This window comes from Sarcophilus harrisii, chromosome 1, assembly GCF_902635505.1.
Source record: "Sarcophilus harrisii chromosome 1, mSarHar1.11, whole genome shotgun sequence".
Classification (NCBI taxonomy): domain Eukaryota; kingdom Metazoa; phylum Chordata; class Mammalia; order Dasyuromorphia; family Dasyuridae; genus Sarcophilus; species Sarcophilus harrisii.
In genome coordinates this window covers 557,207,982-557,231,001 of record NC_045426.1, presented here as the reverse complement: position 1 = coordinate 557,231,001, position 23,020 = coordinate 557,207,982, and the positions used below count along the sequence as shown (strand labels likewise).

The window sequence follows — 23,020 nt, the reverse complement described above, 5'->3', positions numbered from 1 at the left end:
AGAAATCAAGCAAGATGATAGAAAGTAAATAATGCCACATGAATTCTATAAACCAGTGTCATAGGTATTTCTTCATGAGAGATATACTTTGGGCTGGTATAGTCAGAGAGGCTCAGACACAAAGCTAGCATGTATCTGAGGCAAAATTTGAACCCTGATCCAGTGACATACTCACTTATTCCATGTTCCATGATAACACCCCAGACTTCACTGAAAAACAAGCTATGGCAGGGATAACTCCAGGAAAGGCTATAACTTGGAGCCCTGTAAGCACTCTGATTATAAGAAGAAAAGCAACTAAAAACCTAGATGGAAAGACAGAGGCCCCTGCCCTCTGTAGATTCGAATAATTTTTCACAAAGTTCCCCTTTTATAAAAAAAAAAAAAAAAAAAAAAAAAGAATGAGGCTTGCTCAGTTTGTGTTAAAAGTAATAAATCAACTTTCAACACTCTCTGGTTTTCTCCTGTGGTGCTCCTTCCTACCACAAGCTGAGGCTAGCCAGAACCTTTTTTATTTTTAACTGATAAAGCCTTCTTCGCCTTCTTTCCCTTTCCCTCCCATCTCCTACTCCCATCTCTGTGGCTACAGGAGGAGTTACCATGGAGTTCCTTTTATAATAACCAGCATTCTACTAGAGGCAACTTGTGTTACACCAACAGCAGGCAGCCTACAGGAGGCGAGGGAGGGGGGTGCCTCTGAGGGCTAGCACTGTCAGGAGAGGAATGCTTGTAGTCTATATCTCGTGACTCTGCCAGATGCTAAATACAGAAGTGAGAAAGAGAAGTAATACCTTGCTATCTATGGCCTAGTGAGCCAAAAAGGATATGGGCCACTGAGTGTGTGTGTGTGTGCTTGGGGAGTGGGAGACAGAGAGAGTCAGAAAGGGAGAAAGAGAATAGACACAGAGACAAACAGAGACAGAGAGGTAGAGACAGAAACAGAAACAGAAACAGACAGAGATAGAGACCAAGACAGAGAGACAGAAACAGAAACAAAGAGAGTCAGAGAGGGAGGGAGAAATGGAGGCAGAAACAGAGACAGGGACAGACAGAGACAGGGAAACAGACAGACAGAGAGAGTCAGAGAGGGAGAAAGAGAATGGACGCAGAGACAAAGGCAGAAACAAACAGAGACAGAGACAGACAGAGATAGAACCAAGACAGAGAGACAGAAACAGAAACAAAGAGAGTCAGAGAGGGAGGGAAAGAAATGGAGGAAGAGACAAAGACAGAGATAAAGACAAAAACAGAGATAAAGAGAGTCAGGGAGGGAGGGAGAGAGAGAGAAATGGAGGCAGAAACAGACAGGGAAACAGACAGACAGAGACAGAGAGAGTCGGAAAGGGAGGAAGAGAATGGATGCAGAGACAGAGACAGAGAGATAGAGACAGAGACAGAAACAGAGAGACAGAGATAGAGACTGAGACAGAAACAGAGACAAAAGGAGTCAGAGAGGGAGGGAGAGAAATGGAAAGATGCAGAGACAGAGAGACAGAGACTAAGAAATAGAGGCAAAGACAGAAACAGAGATAGAGTCAGAGAGGGAGGGAGAGAGAGAAATGGAGGCAAAAACAGAGACAAAGATGGACAGAGACAGGGAAACAGATAGAGACAGAGACAGAACAAACAGAGACAGAGAAGGAGGGAGAGAATGGACCCAGAGACAAAGACAGAGACAGAGAGATAGAGACAGAGACAGAGACAGACAGAGATAGAGACCAAGACAGATAGAAACCGAAACAAAGAGAGTCAGAGAGGGAGGAGAGAAATGGAGGCAGAGGCAGAGACAGAGACAGAGACAAAGAAATAAAGACAAAGACAGAAACAGAGATAAAGAAAGTCAAAGAGAGAGGGAGAGAGAGAAATGGAGGCAGAAAAAGAAACAGGGACAGAGACAGAGAAAGTCAGAGAGAGAGGAAGAGAATGGATGCAGAGACAGAGACAGACAGAGACAGGGAGACAGAAAGACAGAAACAAAGACAGAGAGTCAGAGAGGAAGGAAGAGAGAGAATGGAGGCAGAGATAAGAGACAGACAGAGACAGAAATATAGAAAGTCAGAGAGGGAGAAAGAGAATGGCTGCAGAGACAGACAGAGGCAGAGAGACAGAAATAGAGACACAGAGACAGACAAGGTAGAGACAAGACAGTCCAAGACACACAGAGAAACAAAGACAGAGTCAGAGTGGGGGAGAGAGAATGGAGGCAGAGACAGAGACAAAAGGACAGACAGAAACAGAAAGAGACAGAGGAAGATAGGAAATATGTTGGTAAAAGGAACAGTTGAGAGTTAAGGATGGATGGCCACAAATAGGGAAATTTTCTAACATAGAAATAAGAGCATGAATATAGTCCTCCCACAAGAGTAGGGCCCCAGTTTTTCATTTACTTGGAAATTGCTTTGAAAACTGAAGGGAGATTAGAATTTATATTAGAATATAACAATAAAATATAGAATTATAACTAACCATCTACTCATAATCATTATCCATGCTACCCAAAACATTGTAGGGAATCATCTTTCTAAGTTGGAGTTGGCATCAGAGGACTCTGGGTTACAAAGCAAACTCTGCTACTTTCTCTTACATGATATTGGTCAGGCCAACTTAATCTATCTGGACCTTTAATTTCCTTATCTGTAAAATGGGAAAGATGGGGAATAGACTAGATGATCATTAGGGTATCTTTCAACTCTTAAGCTACTGAAGATATGATTCTGTGAATCAAGAAAATCAGTCTTAGGAAACCCAGGATCTCTTAGCTTACATCCTGATTGTACCTTAGTGTTCATCAGGTTTTACTCTACTTTGCATTTTTTTGTTTTTGATGGAAGTATAGCTTTAGAAGGTGTTCTGCTGCTTCAAGGTGGAATGAATATGTATATCATAGAGTTCTAATCCTACACCTGATATTCACTAAAGCTCAGTAACCTTGGACAAAACACTTTACTGTCTGATCTTTGTTTTCTTTGCCCATTAAATGAGGGTGATAATATTTGTACTACCTACTTCTCAAGGTAGTTAGGAGTAAAACACTGTACCTTGTAGAATTTCTTAAATGTAAACTATTATTTTAATTGAATTTCTTCTCCTGTCCTTCTGGATATCTAATAGAAAAGTAAATATCTGAACACTGAATAACAATCCTAAATAGAAAATACAAAGATGATATTACTTCAGTCAGGACTTCCTCTTCTTTCTGTTAAAAAATACAGCTCTAATTTCTTCTAGGGACATAAACTCCTATTTCAAATCAGAATGCAAAAAATGACTTGGCCCTACTTATATTATTCAAGATAGTCCTGCTAAGTGTTTCAGAAACACACAATTCTATAGTCTATTCCTATGTTGTTTTCTTTTGTATTCAAAGCTGATGCTGCTGACATTTCCTGTAGCATATTTCTCATTGTCAGCAGGATTTTCACTCAGTTTGTAATGTGGATTATATTACAGACACATATAAAGTCCCTGGGCGGCAAGAGCAAGAAACTAAGTGTGCAGTCTGTGTTCACAGATGTTGCCTACCATCCCATTTTGAAGTGGAAACACTAAGGTTTGAGAAGGGTTGAAGAAGTGACATCACCAAAATGAATATGGGAACATTAAAAATAAATTTCTTGTCAGTATGACCAAAAAGTCAAAGGCTAATGGGACTTAAAATTGGAAGGAATCTCAGAGGTTAAAGTCAAATCAAGTCAAGTCAACAATCATTAAGTGATTATTACGTCAGGCATTGTAGTAAGTATTGGAATACAAAGAAAGGCAAAAATAATCACTTTCCTTAGAGTCTCATGACCTAATGGGGTAGGCAATATGCTAACAACTATGTACAAACAAGGTATATACAGAATAAATTGGAAATAATCACAGAGGGAAAATACTAGCATTGAAGAGAATGGGAAAGGCTTCTTGTAGAAAATAGGATTTTAGTTAAGACTTGAAGAAAACCAGGGAAGACAAGAGGTAGACATGAGGGAGGAGAGAATTCTAGGCATGGAGGACAACCTGTGAAAATGCACTGAGTTGGGAGGTAGAGTTTTCTGTTAAAGGAACAAGGAGGAGATCAAGGTCAATGATAGCAGAGTCCTTGAAGAAAGAAGTAAAATGGAAAAATACTGAAAAATCAGAAAGTAGCAAGGTTAAAAAGGACTTTAAAACTGGCGCACATAAATAAAGCATCTTATCTACAACTTTCCCCAATAGATTAGTTGCTTACTCTCTACTTAAAGACATCCAATAATGGGGAAATGCTCTACCCTGAAGCTACTAGAGGTTGACTTTAACTTTCAGCAAATTTTCCTTTATATTGAGATGAAAAATGATTCATTATAACTTTTACCAATTGGACCTCAATCTGCCCTCTGGTGCCTCTTCCATAAATCAATCAGATTTGAATCATGTGTCCCTATAGAGGGCCTGAACTCTGGAGAAGTACACTTGAAACAAGAATACTTATAACAAGGTGTTAACCCAATGGAATTGATGATATAATGGTTCTCTAGTTTACATATACTTAGTACTTAGCATGGTGATGTAATAGTTCTACAGCTGATGTAATAATAGGGTATTTAAGAGCTGAGAGAACTGGGAACAAAGTCAGACTGCTGGAGGAGACTGGGTCAAACTGAGACTAGATCAGACTGGGATAGAACAGACTACAAAGGAGACAGGCTGTGAAGGAGACAATAAAGACTTTAGACTATTCCTGTCCATCTTCGTGGTGACTATCTTGCTGAGACCAAGGCCCATTCAATTACCTCCAAAAAGTTAGCTCAGACATTACTTGCCCCCACAGTTTTTCTCTCAAGATTAAACCTTCCCAGTTCCATCATGAGATACTGACAAGCTTTCATGCTCCTTCACTATCCCAGTTACCCTACTCTAGTCAAATTTCAGATTGTTAATTTTCTTTTTTAAGATGGGAATCCCAGGTCTAAATGTCAGTGCCAGCTGTGGCCTGACTAGGATAAAATACAAAGGGACTAGCTTTCCCTTACTTTGGGCACTTTGTTCCCACAAGTTCATCACAAGGTGTCCATCCAAAGTTCTGGAAGGAAGAAGGGAGGGAGGAAGAAAAAAATTCTATATATCTATCTAACTGCATATTGTTTGAATACCATAATATACATTGCATATTGATGTTTGGATAATATAATATATAGATAGATATACATGCATATAATTATTTAGATAAATACTATTTATCTACACTTTTTCTATGTGCCCCAAAGTGACTTCCCCTTGGACAAAAGATCTCCTACTTTTTGCTGCCCTATGATCTCCAGTGTCTTTGGTGAGGAGCCAAAACTTTCCTCTAACTGAGCTTTTCATCAGCCATCTCCTGATGCTCAGTTTGTCCCCTGAGGAAAGGCAGCAAAGGGCCAGGCCATATGTCTTCCATCTGCCTCAAAGCAACCATTTTTCACCTGTACTAGCACAAGGCAGTTTTAACCTCCTCTTCCAGCTCAGTTTCCCAAATGGGACATGAATAATCATCTGTGCAATGAAGAACAACCCTCTCTTTGACTTCAGGTCTCCTATCTCCTGCTATGCCTGTCCCTTAAGGGAAGAGAAAGAGGAAAACTGGTGAAGGAACTTTTTTCTCCTGCTATGCAGATTCTACTTTAATCTCCTTCTGGCTTATCTCTACCCTTCAGAGGGAAGAGGAGTAGTGAAGGGGGCCTACCAACTGACCATATGCCTCCCATTTTATATTACACTTTTATCTAGTATGGTCTCCAACCTCCTTTAGGAAGTTGTCCCTTCTATTTAATGAAATATATTCTCACTTCTGGTTTATGTTTTACATATCAATGATTCTGAACCCCTAGAACCCCAGGTCCAATTCCTAGGACCTGATTTCTTATTCCCATCCCCTTCAACCTTTCCATTATAAAGATCCAACCAAATACCACCCACCCTTTCTACTGTTCCCTGTAGAACACCTGTTTCAGTGGCAACAAACTTTCCTCCATCCTAAATCTTTTCCTCTCCCATTGCTTCCATCTATTGACTATCCCACTGATGACACATTTTTCACTGATTGTACCTTCACTCATTTCCCTCTGCTCACTGGTCAAGGTGAGGGAGTTGGAATACTCATTGCTCTCCCTTGCCACTTCCAGGTTATCTCTCAACCCCCATAGCCAATAACTTCTCCTTTGAGGTTCATGCTGTTTTTATCCACCACAAGATTAAAATTCTGGGAGCTGTTTTGTATGAACTTTTAGAACATTTCCCTTGCTTTCTCCAGGAGATCTGTATCTGACTCTCAGTTTTTTTTTTTCTTTTCCCAAACACCTGCCTTCAAACTAGGGACTCTCTTCATACTAGCTAACTCTCCCTCAAAAACTTAAAAAAAAAAAAAAAAAAAAAAACCTAAAACCTACTCATTTCCTCAACCTATTTACTTCCCATATGCTATTCTTCTAATCTATCTCAGCAACATACAAAAACAAACACATCTTTGATCTTAACAATAACCACAAATATATTACCTCCACATTTAGGAATTCCAAAATCCTCTTATCCAATGACAATACATTCACTTCTACTTCCCTCTTCCATTATGAAACCCTACTTTTCTTCCACACTGTGATGACCTCCACTGTGACTCCTAAATTCTCTCCCAAGCCATCTTTCACCTTGATGAACCACTTAAATTTCACTTAAATTAAACCACTTAAACCACTTAAAACCACTTAAATTAAGTGAACCACTTATTTTCTTTTTTTTTTAATTTTATTTATTTGTTACATTTTAAGTTTCAAACTTTCTCTCTTCCTCCCTTTTTACCCCTCTCTAGGGAAAGCCACCATTTAACACAGATTTATAAATATATGTACAATTATGCTATGTATATTTCTAGTTATCTTTCTCTGGAGGCAAATAGCATCTTCTCTCATAGGTATTTTATTGTTGGTTTGAATTTTTATATTATTTAGAATACTTGTTCACAAATACTCTTTGAAAAATATTGCTGTTATTTATATAATCTCCTCCTGGTTCTTCTCACTTCACTTTTCATTATTTTATGCAAGTCTTATGTCTTTCTAAAATCATACAACTCATCATTTCTTACAGCACAGTAATATTTCATCATAATCATATATAGCCAGTCCCCAGTGGATGCTACCCCATTTTCCAGTTCTTTGCCATCACATAAAAGCTGCGATAAATATTTGAGAACATATAGGTTTTTTCTTTTTTTCTCTGATATACTTGGGAAACATCTAATAGTGGTATTTTACCCTGAATTATAGGGTTATATGCACTTTTATAACTCTTCTTGCATAATTCCAGATTGTTCTATAAAATGGTTGGATCAGTACACAATTTAATCAACAGTATAGTAATTTACCAATTTTTCCACATCTCCTCCATCATTTGCCATTTCTCTCATTTTAACCAGTCTGATAAGCGTGAGAGGGTGTGAGTTGTTTTAATTTGCATTTATCTAATCAATAATGATTTAGAATATTTTTTCATGACTATATGTAGCTTTACTTTCTTTTAAAAACAGCCTGTTCAAATCTTTTCATCATTTATCAATTGGGGAATGATACATATTTTTATAAATTTGAAAAAGTTCTTCATATATTTGTTATGAGCCCTTTATCTGAGAAATTGTCTATTAAAATTTTCCCCAAATTTTCTACTTTCTTTCTAATCTTAGCTACATTGATTTTATTTATATAAAAACTTTTAATCAATGGAATCAAAATTATCCATTTTATACATTATAGTGTTCTCTCTATCTCGTTTATTCATAAATTCTTCTCCTATTCATAAGTGATAGGTAATATCTTTTTTTTAGGAGATCTTCATTTTTACTTTATTTTGGTAAATGGTTTATGATATTCACCTATACCTAATTTCTTCCAGAGTCCTTTACAGTTTGCCCCCAAATTTTTTTGCCACTTATCCCAAAAGCTTTACATTTGTCAAAAACAAGGTTACTATAATCATTTACTATTATGTATCATATGTCTACTCGGTTCCACTAGTCTACCTTTCTATTTCTTAGCCAGTACCAAATAGTTTTAATAATTACAGTCTTATAGTTTAAAATCTGGTACTAGTAAGCCTCCTTCCTTTACATTTTTTCCATTACTTCCTTTGATATTCTTGACCTTCTTTTCTTCCAGAAGAATTTTGCTGTTATTTTTTCAAGCTCAATAAAATGTCTTTTGGTAGTTTAATTTGAATGGCATTGAATAAGTAGATTAGCATGTGTAGAATCATCATTTTTATTGTATTAGCTCTGCCCACCTTGGAATGATTAATATTTCTCTAATTATTTAAATCTGATTTTATTTGTATAAAAAGTGTTTTGTTATTATGTTCATGTAGTTTTAGGGTTTGTCTTGGCAGTTATACTCCCAGGTATTTTTTACAATCTACAGTTATGTTAAATAAGGTATCTCTTACTATCTCTTCTTGCGTGGTTTAGTTGGTGATTCATAGAAATGCTGATGATTTATGTACTTATATTTAACTCTCACTGTCCAGTGGTTCATATCCTATCAACTACAAACACATTTATGTCTCCTCCATCCTCAAAAATACCTCACCTGATTCTTTCATCCCTCTTAAGTGCTGTCTTTTATCTGCCTTTTGTGACTAAATTCTGAGAAGGGTCTGCAGTAGGTGTTCCTACTTTCAATTTTTTTCTTAATCTTAAAATAATCTAACCTTATTACTCCAACAAAAATGCTCTCTCTGGGGTTATTAATGATCTTTTGATTGCCAAATCCAATGGCCTTTTATCAGTCCTCATTGTTCTTGCCACTCTGCAGTCTTTGACACAACTGATTATCCTTTCTTCCTTGATATTCTTTTCTTTCTGGGTTTTCAGAAAAAAATTCTCTCCTGGTTCTCCTCCTACCTATCTGCTTCCTCTTTCTTTGTCTTCTTTGCTCAGTCTTCATCCAGGTCACAGTCTTCTAATCCTAAATGTTCCTCAGGGTTCTGAAGTGGGTTCTCTTCTCTTCTCTCTCTCTACTTTTTCATTTGGTGATCTCATTATCTCCTATAGATCTAATTACTATCTCTGCTGATGGTCCTCAAGTTTACCTATCCTGTCCCAGAATTTCTGCTGACCTACACTTATATATCTCTTCAACTTTAGTTTCAGATATCTTATATTGGAAGTCAGCAGTGGTTTTAAACAACATGTCAAAACTGAATTCATTACTTTTGCCTCTAAATCCTCTCCTACCTCCTACTTTCTCTGTTACTATACAAGACACCACCATTCCCCAAAACCCTCACTCTCACAACTTAGGCATTACCTTGACTTATCACTATTTCTAACCCCATCCCTTCTCTTTATCCAAGATGTTGCCAAAGTTTGTAAAGTTAGCCTTTGCAAATTCTCTGAATAGATCCCTTTCTCTCCTCTGACATCACTATCATTCTGATATAGGACCATATTTCCTCATGACTTGATTACTGAAATAATCTGCTAGTGGCTCTATTTTCTTCAAGTCTCCCCCCACTTAATCCATCCTCCATTTAGCCACTGATTTTCTTAGAACACATATTTCAATCATGTCAGTCTTCCATTTCCACTCAATAAATTCCAGTGGTAACAGGTAACCTGTTGCCTCCAAGAATTGGCATTCAAAGGATTTTACAACCTATCCTTCTCTTACCTTTCCAATCTTATTGTACCTTTTCCCCTAGCCATCTTTGATCTTGGCTATTCCACAATTAATAAACTCCCTTCCTCAACTCTGGCCATTTTCTCTGTCTCCTGTGCTGGAATTCTCTCCTTTCTCAACTCTACCAACTGACTTATGCAGCCTCATTTAAGTCTTCCCTAAAATCCCATCTTCCACAGAAAATCTTTCCCAACTTCTCTTACTTCTAGTGCCTTCCCACTGTTATTTATTTCCTATCTATCTGTATATATCTTGTTTATATATAATAATTTTTGTCACCTCCCTCATTAAATTGTTAGTTCTTTCAGGACAGGTATTATCTCTTGCTCTTTCAATAACCACAGAATTTAGTTATTGCTCAGTTAATTAATTAGCCATTTCTATGTGTATCGTTAAACTAAATCTTTTGAATAGTTATGGAGTATTGGAAATATGGATGATTTAGGAGACTCAGCAATGCTCCCAAGAATATGCAAGTTTTTTGTTTGTTTGTTTTAGATGACATATCACACTGTTGACTTATGTTGACCTTGTAGGCCATTAACATCCCAAAGTCTTTTTAAAATTAGCTCCTTTTAAACCACTTCTCTCCTATTTTCTACTTAGTTCATTTTTGAAGTTATGCTACAATTTTTTTATATTTTTCTTTATTAAAGTTCATCTTATTAGCTTTCGTCCATCATTCCAGCTTCTCAAGATATTTTGGGCCTTAATTCTATCATCCAATGTAATAACTGTTTTATATTAACTGCAAATTTAATAAGCATATCAAGCACGTCTTCTCTCAAGACATTGAAAGAATGCCTTGAGAACTAAACTAAATAGAACTAAAAGCAAAATCTTTTTCAAAATCTTTTCCACCACAGATTTACATTGATCAACATTCAATAAAGAGTTGCTATCTCAACCGGTTTTGAGCACAATTAACTTTAGCATTATTTAAATCATACCCTGTCCCCAATATCCATATTGTCCAAAAGACTATCAAAGGAGTCTCTATTGAAGCTTTTGCTAAAATCCAAATGTACTATATCCATAGTATTTACCTACTCTACTCTAGGAATCTTGTTCTTTTTTTAATGAAGTTAATTTGATTTGACTCATTTTAAATGAATCTATGCTACCTCATGGTGCTGATTTCTTTCTTTTCTAAGTGCCAATATATGGTATAGGAGCCACAATTTGCATAGCTCCAGCATAGTGATAGATGTACAGTTCATCTATCACTTATTACATATAAGTCCTACAAAGATGTCTGAAGTATATAGAGGTTCTATGTCTTATCCAGGGTTGCCCTGCTGGTAAGAAGTGAGATTTGAGCTTGTTTTCTCCAAATCCAGCATTCTGTTCACTGAGTCTCTTCTAGGAGCAATTAACCAAAGTAATTTATTAATTAGTTCTGTCTTATCCTTCTTATGTTATAGTGTGATATTTCTATTTCTTTTATCTAATTATTTATTCCAAGAAATTATAACTATTGCCAGAGTCTTGAACTTTACTTTTGTTGGATTTCTAGCTTCATTGCTACAGAATTGATAAATTAAGATAAAACATTCTGAGTTGGTGCTAAACTTAAAGGAATCAAGTCTGCAAATACTGGATCTTTTTTTATGTTCCTATCAATATTCACCCAGTAAATGGGAAGTCTTTTTAAAATTACATTTTCACTGGCTGCCGTTGTTCATCTCTGACTCCTACACTTCCTGGATTTCAGGAATCCTACATTCAAGTCCTACCTAAAATCTCACTTTCTACAGGAAGCTTTTCTCAACCTCCCTTAATCCTAGTGTCTTTTCTTACCTCCAGTTTATACAATGTATATCTTGTTTGTATATAGTTGCTGACAAGTGGTACCCTACTGTTGTTGTTTGTTCAATCATGTCCAACTCTTTGTGACCCCATTTGAGATTTTCTTGGCAGAGATACAGGAGAGGTTTGCCATTTCCTCATCCAACTCCTTTTACAGATAAGGAAACCTAAGGTAGGCAGGGAAAGTGATTTGTCCAGAATCATAAACACAGAGCTAGTGTCTGAGGCTGGATTTGAATTCAGGTTCTAGCTATCCGCTGCACCACTTAGCAGCCAGATGTGCCACTATCTCTTATTTTGTAAATATTTCTGGGGTATTCATAGTATAGGCTCAGGTTGATAAATAAAAGGATGATTTTTTAAAATCCAATCTGCTACAGATATATATTTTAAAACATAGGAAAGGCAAAAGTAAATCTATCAATAAAATGAAATAAAAAAATAAAAATTTTAAGATTTATTTTGCATGTTCACAGTCTATCAAGTTGCTCTTTTTTAAAAAATTGACTTTTTTAAAATATCACTTTCATATTCAAATAAATTCCTTCTGCCCTACCCAAAGAACTAGTCCTTAAAACAAAGAGCAAAAATGAAAAGAGGGGAAAAAATAGTCTGGCAAAACTAAGCAACATATCAAATAAATCTGACCATGTTTATAATGTTTGATACTTATAGGACTCCTCCTCTTCAAAGAAGAGAGGGCTTGCATTTTCTCATCTCTTCTTTGGAGATAAACTCAACAAATAATTAAAATTCATTACAGGAATTATAAGAAATACCTTCCAGGGCAAAAAAACTCTTTCTCCATTCAAACACAGAATATTTTCTAGTCCTATGTTTATGTGTGTGTGTGTTTTCCCACTATTTCTTTAATGATACTATTTTCAAATTTACCATTTTCCTGATATCAAAACAGATGCCTTTCTTTCATTGCTTCTTCTTGTTCTTAAGATTTTATTCCTTTCTTCTTTTCTAAACCTTTTAAATATTTACAAACATGAAAAATCTTTCTGTAACTATCATTTAAGTAAGCAATAAACATTTAGCTTCTTTCTTCAAAAGTGGATTTATATTCCCCTAAATTTTTCAAGTTGCTTTTCTCTACAGGCCTCCTCATCAGGTGTTTTGTGGTTGTTGTTGTTGTTGTTATTGTTATTTGTGATCTTGGCCTATGATTTCATTGATATATGAATTTTCTTCTACCAATGCAGATCCATAACTGTCTTATAACTTCCTGCCTTAAAGAGTTGCTAAAAAAAACTCTAATAAGGTAAGAGATTTGTTCAGAATTATACTAACGGTATGTGCCAGAGAAAGAACTAAACATCCAGGTCTTTCTCACTTCAAGGTTGAATCTGTATGAACTATGTCACATTGCCTTTATTGGTCTAGGTCTTTACACATACACACACACACACAAATATGCTGCCTGATTTGCAGCATATATGGCGCTGAATAAGACCTAGCAGGGTAGAACAGGGTAGATTATATTCTACCAAGTTAATCTTGCAACTAAAAGCAACAATAACACTGCAGCAATTTCCTTAATATTTTTTCCTGCTGATGCTGTTTTCTAAGGTATGAAACTCTAGATTCAGAGAAGGTTGGAATGTGACAAGTAGAGGATAAAACTAGAATATTCAGAATTTAAATGGAGTGCACAAGAAAAATTAATCATGTAGTCATAAAAGATCTAAGACTTCTGACTAATGTAAAATCATAGACTTGAAAGTGGAAGAGACTTTTAAGGCTACTAAGTCCAGCATGTCATCTTACAAGGAACTAAGGCCAACCAAGAATCAGTGATCCATATGTTTTAAAAAGATAGATTTGTGTGGTATTGCCACTTAGAGGAGTTGATCAATTTCTCAAAAGCAAACCTTATTTTCTCCTTTTCAATTCTGAGTCCTGTTCATCAACTCATTGTGCAACTTTGTTGTTTATTCTGGATAGTTATGTAGATGCAAATAGAAATGTGAAAATAGGGATATTGAGATAGAGAAATAAAAGGCATCCATTAAAATATATACTGGTATACTTATTCAATAGACTGGTTGTTTGTGTGAAGATCGTAATTCAGATACTATGAATTTTTCATCCTTTTGGTTTTAGAGTGTTAGAACAATTTTTAAATTATTTTTTTTACTTATATTAAAAATCTGTCTTCACATGGTGCACCTATCAACTTACCTCCATTTTAATTATCAATGCCTTGAAATTTTCTTCTTGTCCTCACTACTTTCTGAAAATTTCTCTCTGTGAGTTTGTGAATGATCTTTTTATTGTGAAATTCAATGGCTTGATCTCAGCACTCATAATTTTTGATATTCTTGTAGAGCATTTCATGTTTTTGACCACTTCCTCTTTCTGAATACTATCTCCTTCCTAGACTTTCATGATAATATTTTGTAATGGTTTCCTTCCTCCCAAGTGGATCAGTCCTTAATGGTCTCCTTTGCAGATTCATCATTCATATCTCATCCAACACAGATATACAGATATATCCTAGGGCTCTTTCCTAGATCCTCCATAGGATGACTGTTGATGGTTAACTCCATCTCTAACTATGGTTAATTCCATAGTTAACCAACATCTCTTTGAAAATGACTCTCAGGGGGAGTAGCTAGGTGGCAGAGTGGATAGAGCATCAGCCCTGAAGTCAGGAGGAACTGAGTTCAAATTTGATCTTAGATACTTGACACTTCATAGCTGTGTGGCCCTGGGCAAGTCACTTAACCCCAGTTGCCTCAACAACACAAAAAAAAAAAAAAAAAAAAAAAAAGGAAAGAAAGAAAGAAAGAAAGAAAATGATTCTCAATCTCCATATCCAGTCCTAATTTTTCTCCTGAGTTCTAGACTTTATCTTTGTGGTTGTTCAGTTGTTTCAGTCACGTACAACTCTTTGTGACCCAACTTAGGGTTTTCTTGCCAAAGATACTAGAGTGATTTTTCCATTTTTTTCTCCAGTCTGTTTTACAGATGAGGAAACTGAGGCAAACAGGGTTAAATAACTTGCCTGGGGTCACACAGCTGGTAAGTATCTAAGGCTAGATGTAAACCCAGAAGATGGCTCTAGGCCCCACACTCTATGAACTGTGACAGTTATTCCTTGTAGACACCATGTAAATACTTAATGCTTTATTTACTATTAATAAAGTGATCACTGAACAGAGTTATCTCAGTAGTTGCATTTATCAAGGAATTTTTTTATGACCATAACTCATAGATGAAATATTCTTCATTTTAGAAAATTAAAGACACTTTTTATTTACCAACTCGAATATTTTGGAGTGAGTTACTTTGGGCAATCAACAAACAATTAACAAATTGGGATATTTTATTTCCTGTGCCTTTCCAGTTAACTACAAAGATGTGATATACTATAGAAAATCATTTATGAAAAGATATCTATTCAATTTTTCATCTCTCTTTTGTCTTCCTCTTGGTTTCATCTTTCAATTCATTTGATATTATATTTCTCAGTTGGATCCTATGCCAGCCTTTCCATAGAATTGTTTTTACTTTCATTGCTTTGGCTTTTATAAGGTGATTTTGTTTGTAACCTCATAATAGTTTCATCTATAATGTGCAAATAAGTGTATATTGTAAACTAATGTTGCCATTGGCTGCCATTTCTCTCCATCTGGCATAGATATCATATGTGCTGGCTGGCTAAGGCAATTTCTGGTCTATTTTGCCCTTTTTATTGTGATGATTGCTTTACAAAAGTTAATCTTTTGAAATGTAGAAAATAACATAAAGACAGGAAAAAAATAAATAGCAATTCAAAATGTGCCACATACAGTTTATTTAATTTAAAAAGGGAATGTTAAATAGAGTTTTAATTAAAATGGACAGATTATCCCCATTTTGTTGACTAGAAAGCAGAGGATCATAGAACCCTATGCCATAGACCTTGGAAGTCCTGGAAGTAACTTTGGATTTTTAAAGGTGATAGCAGTGGAATATTAAGTTCTAGAAAAGCCTACTATGAAGTCTTCTAGTACTTACCCATCAGCGGACACTACATCTATTATCTGAGGACCACCCTGGGTAAGTTTGGACAGAAAGAGTATCAGAAGATTGTATTTTAAGTTGGAGGCCACAGCAACTCATGAAACCATCAACTAAGGCTTGGAGAAGCTGTGATTTGTATCAAAAGATGGAAGAGGTGCCTTCATTCCTCTCCAGATTATACTCCTGACACTCTAAACTTTCTCTATTGTGTCCTTCATTTTCCTCCTTCCTACTACCACTTTATTGTCTTTGAGGGCAGATACTCTTTTTCTTTCTGATATTATTTATATTTTTAGCATTCAGCACAGTACCCAGCATAGAGCAAGCCTTAATAAATGTTTGTTGACTTGACTTGTTGACCTTACTAATCAAGACATAGTATTTTGAAGTACAATCAGTTCTACTATCATGGGAAGTACGCATCTCTAAAACTCACCACTATTACAATTGAGCAACAAAAGAACATAGCCTTTATTGGAAAAATGAAGTTGTGGTATAATATTCCAAAACTTCATCACTGATACATTAAAAAAATATAGATACCTAATAAAAACAATGACACACTTTTATACATGTTAAATGGTTAAGAAATATGTAAATCCTACAATAAATAGTGGTATACCCATAACTTTGTGACTACATTTAGGATTTTTTTAACAAAGATTAACTAGAATAGTTCTCTAGCTCATTTTACAGATGAGGAAACTTAGGTAAACAGGGTTAAATGGTCACATAGCTAATAAAGTATAGCTAGATATAATCACATGTCTGAGGACCAAATTTGAACTCAGATTCTCCTGACTCTAAACCTATAGATTTATAGATTCTTATCTATAAAATGAACTGAAGAAGGAAATGAAAAATCACTCCAGTATTTTGGAGTTTTGAAGAGTTGGACATGATTGAATTGAGTGAACAAGTCCACAGTTTTGGCCCACTGCACAAACTATACCTTGATATCTATAACTCCAGACTATCAAAAACTGGCATATCCAAATGGCAAAGATACCCATAACTCCAGAGTGCTACAAGAAAGGGTATGATCTTTATGGGCTGCAACTTCATATTGCATTCAACTTGTAGTATTAAAAGAGTGCTTTTTAATATAGAAAAATTCACAAATTTGAAAGAATTAAGATAATTGGAGGATAATATACTTGGTAAACTGAGGTAGTTAGCAGTTGTTTGAAATGTATGCATGTATGCATTTGTTCATTTCTTTGGGGCTCAGTTCATTTGGGTGTAGTTTTCTGTGTTCTAACTATTTTGAGTGAAACTGTGCATAAGCAAATCAAAATTCATGTTAAGCTCAAATTGTTCCTTATTACAGCAATCAAATTGGAACAAATTTTAAATTTTTTAAACAAGCATTATAGCAGAACTGACTGTACTGAAGTAACATGTACCCTGCCTACTTCACAGAGTTTGGGGAGGACCAAATGAGATCTAAAATATGTGGAAGTGCTTAGTAAATTCAATCAATAAACATTTATTAAGGATAAGGAACTGACAGCCCACTTCATGCTGGATTCAAACTAGTACTACAACAACAGGTTGTCTTAAACAAATATAAATAAATATTCAGTATCTACAGGAAACAGAAAAATCTGAAAGATTTATAATAATTTCATAGACAATAAAAGAAATGTAGAATAGGCTGATAGTTTTTTTTTTTTAGAAGGATATTTAGAGAAGAGAAGTAAATTAGCATTTATACTGTATTATGTGCCAGGCATTAATCTTAACCTCTCTCAGTTTCATCAGTAAAAAGGGACTAAAACTAACATCTACCTCAAAGGATCACTATGCTCAATGTTTTTGTTTTTGTTTTTGTTTTTTACATTTATTATCTCATTTGAACCTCACAAGAATTCTGTGAGGTAGATGTTGTATTATTTTCAGTTTAGAGTTGAGGAAACTGAGATAAAGAGAGATTAAGGGATTGGCCTAGGGTCTGATATACAGCTGTATTTGAATTCAGTTCTTCCTGATTCCCAAGCCAAGTGCATTGTACTATCCTTTGTGTGCTATAAAATGGAACCTTATTTACAAGAATTATAAATATAACTAATTTTTTTTTAAATTGCTAATAGGTATATAGAACTTTAAGGCTCACAAAGTGATTGATCCTCACAAGAACTCTTTGATGTGGGTACTGATTTTTTGCCTTTTTTACAGATGAGGAAACTGAGAAATAACTTGCTCAGAATTTTAACAGCTCAGTCAATTTCTGAGGCAAGTCTTTCTGATTCTAAATCCAAAGTCTTATCTGCTATCTAATAGAGAGTAATGATGAAAATAATCAATCTATTTTTTTCCCTTTTGACAGATCCACTACAAGACTTTGGCTTCTCTGTAGACCACTGTAACAATCCACTAAGTGAAAATGTCAATATTCGATTTGGAATTATTCTAAGTAAGTAAAATTTACCAACTTGGAATATTAAAAGTAAGAGCTCAAATATCCTTCAATTGCCAAGATGACTTGTTTTCACTATAGAGGCTATTGCTGACTCCTTTGCAACATACTGTATTTTCTTCCCATACCTCATTTGTCTATTTTAATAAAAATTCCATGGACAGAAATAATATTTAATAATCTGTTCAAGTAATATGAGCTTTAGTCATCCATTTAAAAGTATGATAGAAATAACTGGAATCAGAAGACAACAATAAATTAAGGCTTTAGAGCTTAATATACTTAATAAATTATGACTGTCAATCTGCTCAACAATTTGATATGAGCAATTATCTCAGCAACATGCAAATCTTTCACCATCAGCATGTTTTGTACCTCTCCCTTACAAAGAAAATCTTAAATGTTGCCATGACCCTTGAAGAGGAATGACTTCTAAATAGTGCAGCTGGAAATGGATTTCTGCTTTTTTAACTTATTTGTAATTATGTCTCTGAAATTAGTCTAACACTGTGGTTGCTATAATTATTAAAAGGTCTTCATTGAGACATTTTCATCAAGTTTCAAGTGGAATGATTTTACTATATTTTGCACATAGGATCACTCTATATTTAAACACCTATTGTTCAAATGGTAATTTAACAAGCATTAATTAAGCAACTACCATATGCCTGGTGAGAGGAAGCAGGAATCAGGAAGATGTGGATTCAGTTCATGCTACTGATACATGCATATTGCCTATATGACCCTATCAAGTCACTTAATCTCTCATTGCCTCCAGAAAATTCTCCAAGACTATGATAGATAAATAGAAATATAATTCTTTCATACATACACATACATAGACACACAGGGGGATAGGTAGACAGACAGTCAGGTAGGTAGATCAACAGATAGAAATAGAGATAAACATACATGCATGCATACATACACACATACATTCGTACATCCACAGATATGCAGAAAGATAGATAGGTAGATAGACCATTTATTAAATGCTTACTATGTACCAATTACTTTGCTAAATGTTGCAGATATAAATACAATAAAAAAATCATCTCTACCCTCAAGAACCTTGTATTATGATAACAGAAGATGGAATATAAAGGGGAGCTATAAAAGAAAAGAGATGAAATGGTATCTATATAGGAGCTATTCATGAGGAACTGGAAAAGCCCGGAGAGTAGAAGTAGAACTGAGAGAGAAGTAAATATGAATGTCCTGGGTATGAGACAATGATGCTGCTGAAGGACTCATCCATCATAAGAGAAGATCATGGTCAATCAATAAGGAGTGTTTAAGTGCAAAAAAAGGGAAAAATATGAGGCCCTGCCTTTAAGGAGCTCACAATCTAATGGGAGGGACCACATGGAAAAAAAACCTCTATATACCACATAAATGGAAGGTAATCTCAAAGGGAGTCACTAGGTGAAGACATGAAGTGAAAATTATAGAGCACTTGCTGATTTGCAATAAATGACTTTACAAAAACTAATGAAATTACAGATTTGATTTTTTTTAAATGGCATGTTAGGTGCTAAGGATACAAAGACAAAAATGAAACAGTCTTTGTCTTCAAAAAGACTTCATTCTGTTGAGAAAGACAATGTGTACATGTACAAGTACATATGTAATATGTGTGTGTTTGTACATATAGATATAGATATATAGATATATATGCCAAAGCTGGGGGGAAAAAAACCTATGTTTGGTTTGTTTTTTTGTTTTTGTTTTTAAGTTACATAAACCATGCCCTCTCTTGTGTTTTAATGATACTTATATAACTCTTAGCTAGATCTTTTCCTCAACAATTTCCTTCCATCTTAAGCAATCTCCACAAAAAAATCTTCATTTTCTGTGTGTGTGTGTGTTTACATATATACAAAGTTAAATAAAGAAAAAAAAACAGGTTGAAATATCAATTTTGCTACTATGTCATGCCTGTGTAATCTTGGCTAGTCTTTAAACTCTATAGGTTTAAGTTCCATCATTTGCCAATCAAGAACTTGGGACTATCAAAGGGTACTAAACTATGTGATTTCTAAAAACTATTTGGCAGCTGTATTTTATTTTATGCATTTAAAAGCATTTGCCTGACAAAAGGTCCTTTGGCTTATCCAAACTCTTAAAGGAGTCCATTAAGAACTTTTAGACTAAATGATCTCCAAAGTCTCTTCCAGCTGAACCATTCTGTGATTTTAGAATTTTCTCCATTGTCTTTTTCTTGCTTTGTTCAGTGATTTTCAGTCTTGTCCAATCAGTCAATTCATGAACCCCTTTGGAGGTTTTCTTGGCAAAGGTACTAAAATAGCTTAACATTTTCTTCTTCAGCTCATTTTACAAATGAGGAAACTGAGATAATAAGAGTGAAGTGACTTGACCAGAGTCACACAACTTGTAAGTATCTGAGGCCAGATTTGAACTCAGAAATATTAATTTTCCTGATTCCAGGCCCAGCATTCTATCCACTACATTGGTAAGAGGCCTTGGTCACATGTGAATTTATATCTTTACTACAGATGGCATTAACAAGTCTACATTTAATTGAAACACTACAAGCTTGCATTAAATAAATTTGCATTACAAAGTTGCTTAATGGAGGTGATGGGAGAGTGAGAAAGATGGAAGGAAGCATGATTCATTTTAAATATGTGGTCCAAATTAAATAGCCAAATTCTGACCCACAAGCACTGTTAACTTTTTCATAAAGATTTTTAAAACGTAGATTCTAATCCCAGTTCTGCTTCTAATTTACAATGTAGTCTTGAGCAAAGCAAGTTTTTCTTTCTGAGCCTTAATTTTCTCATCCATAAAATGAATTAATACCATTTTCTCTGACCTACAGAGTTGTTATAGAAGTATAATGAGGTAATGATTTTGAAAGTGCCTTTTAAAAGTATAACATGCTGTGCAAATTAAATAGAGAAGCCCTATTTTAAAATAATATTCTAAAAGTCAAGCTACCTTAGCATATATACCATAAACACCTAGAATAACACTGATATCAAGTAATTGTTAAGATGGCAAATAGAAATGTTTGAACAATCATCCTTTCTTGGTTTATTGCACTATATTTCACAATGAATTCTCTTCTATATAATTCTATAGATATTGCCAGGAATTCTGGGAGTAAATGACAATAATGCTACACTTCCATCTCCACCTGAAGATTCCATAACTTTGGTATTGATTGATACATTAAAGTGCTTATTGTTTAGATTTAAAAAAACAGTGAACAAATTAAATGTTTGCTTGGAATGTTTTGGAATATTCATTCTTAATGTCTGGAATTTAACAAACTCACACTAAATGTTTTGAGATGCTGAATTGTTTTTTTTTTTCTCCTTCTTACCACTCCCTCAAATGGCTTAATTCCTGAGGGATAACAATAATGTTATCTACATGTTTCCTGATTTATGGCCCCATTATACAAACATGTTGTAGTAAAAAACTCATACAATTCTAAGCTCTGCAATTTGTGTTACTAAGCAGATTGGAAGACTATAGTATGAAATTACAAATAGAAAACTGATAAAAAATACAAAGCTAGAGAGTCTCTTTTTATCCCATGAGCTTTTATCTATTGCAATACTATATAACACTATAATACAATAAGACAAAAGGTGGGTTTTTTTCTGAAAACTAATGATTGTTTTGGTTCACACTAATACAGATTTTTATATAAAGTAAAAATAAATCTTCCTATCCCTCTACAACTTTAGTAAACCCACTCTTCTCTGCTGTTTAGGATATGACATCAATGAGCTGTTTCTTGACATCAATCTCTTCTCAATGCAAAAGTCCATATTTTCCTTTTCATATCCTGTGTGTGAAGTGGATTTCCCAAAGTTTTCTTTCTGTGGAAGAAAGAAAGGAGGTAAGTTCTTTGTTGTGATAAACTCCTAATGAGTGATGCTGAAAAATAGAAGTCAGCAACAGTACCATGATGAAGTATAAAGTTGCATTTGCTATGAAGAGAAAAGAGGATAAACAACAAAGTGATTAGTGAGAGACAGAGACAGAGAGTCAGAGACAGAAAGATTATCAGAGAATCTTATAGGGCAAAGTGACCCTAAGGACCAAGATATGCAGGAAGAAGAAAAATGTCTAAGCTATGAAGTAAATTTGGTAGAACAGAAAACCATGAATTTGACTTATAAATCCTTCAGTTTCAGAGCCTCAGCTGTGAAGATAACCTTTGATTCTATTATTCCAAATAACTTTTCACAGCCAATCATTTTCCCATTTAAATAGCAATAGTAGTTATTTAAAATTAAAATTCTAATTCTTACTTAAAAGCTCTATTTGGTTTATCAGAATACTTGCTTCAAAGTAGGATTGCTTTTCTTAATCCCTGATTCCAAAATTACTTTCCTCATTGAGACTACCTCTGCTTATTCTCCGATAGCTAATGAAGAAGTATTTCATAAATTGTTCCTTTTCATCCCTAATTTCCAGTGATTTATTAAATGGGCTCTCCCTACTTTCTTTTCTCAGCTTATCTCACTAAAATACTGGTACTCTCTTTATATCGCCTTATGTCCATGTCTGATGCTGTTGTCCAATGACCAGCAGGTCACCTCCCAACATTCTTATTAGAATGGTTTAAAATTTTTTTTTAAGCAGCAATTACAATATGACAACAATAATTTCTTTCTCATCAGAAATATGTCATACCTACACTTCTATGATAAGATGAGAATAAAGAAAACTGAGACAAAAGAATATACATAGTGACTACAACAGTGTGAATAAGATCAACTTGGAAAGGAGCAAAACTTTAGCAAAATACAATGTTCAAGTCTCACAATCAGTGACAGAAAGTCACAGATATAAAGTCAATATTAGTACCATATTTCCAAAGTTAAAGAATATAACCTTTCATTCAGATAATAATTGATAAATCAAACTGTTTTCTTGAGAACCCTATGTTGTAAAAAAAAAAAAAAAAAAAAAATTAGATGATCAAAACAGAAAAAGAATTTAGGAGTGGGGGGGGGGGGGGAAGAAGATACATAGTTTCCAAGTTCTACAAAGCCTGGAAGATCTGCTGCTTTACTAACTCCACCCATTTCCTTCCAGTCTTGCTTTCAAAGGGATTTACAAAGACCCAATC

General features: G+C 34.8%; 1 protein-coding gene across 1 annotated transcript in view; it reads left to right on the top strand.

The window, feature by feature from the left end:
- The window catches only part of LY86 (lymphocyte antigen 86), a 132,341-nt gene that overhangs the window by 59,245 nt on the left and 50,076 nt on the right, over positions 1–23,020 (top strand). Inside the window, exons 2-3 of the mRNA XM_012541668.3 lie at positions 17,818–17,904; positions 21,653–21,781. Of these exons, the coding sequence (XP_012397122.1) occupies positions 17,818–17,904; positions 21,653–21,781 (216 nt within the window). The remainder of the gene's footprint in view (positions 1–17,817; positions 17,905–21,652; positions 21,782–23,020) is intronic.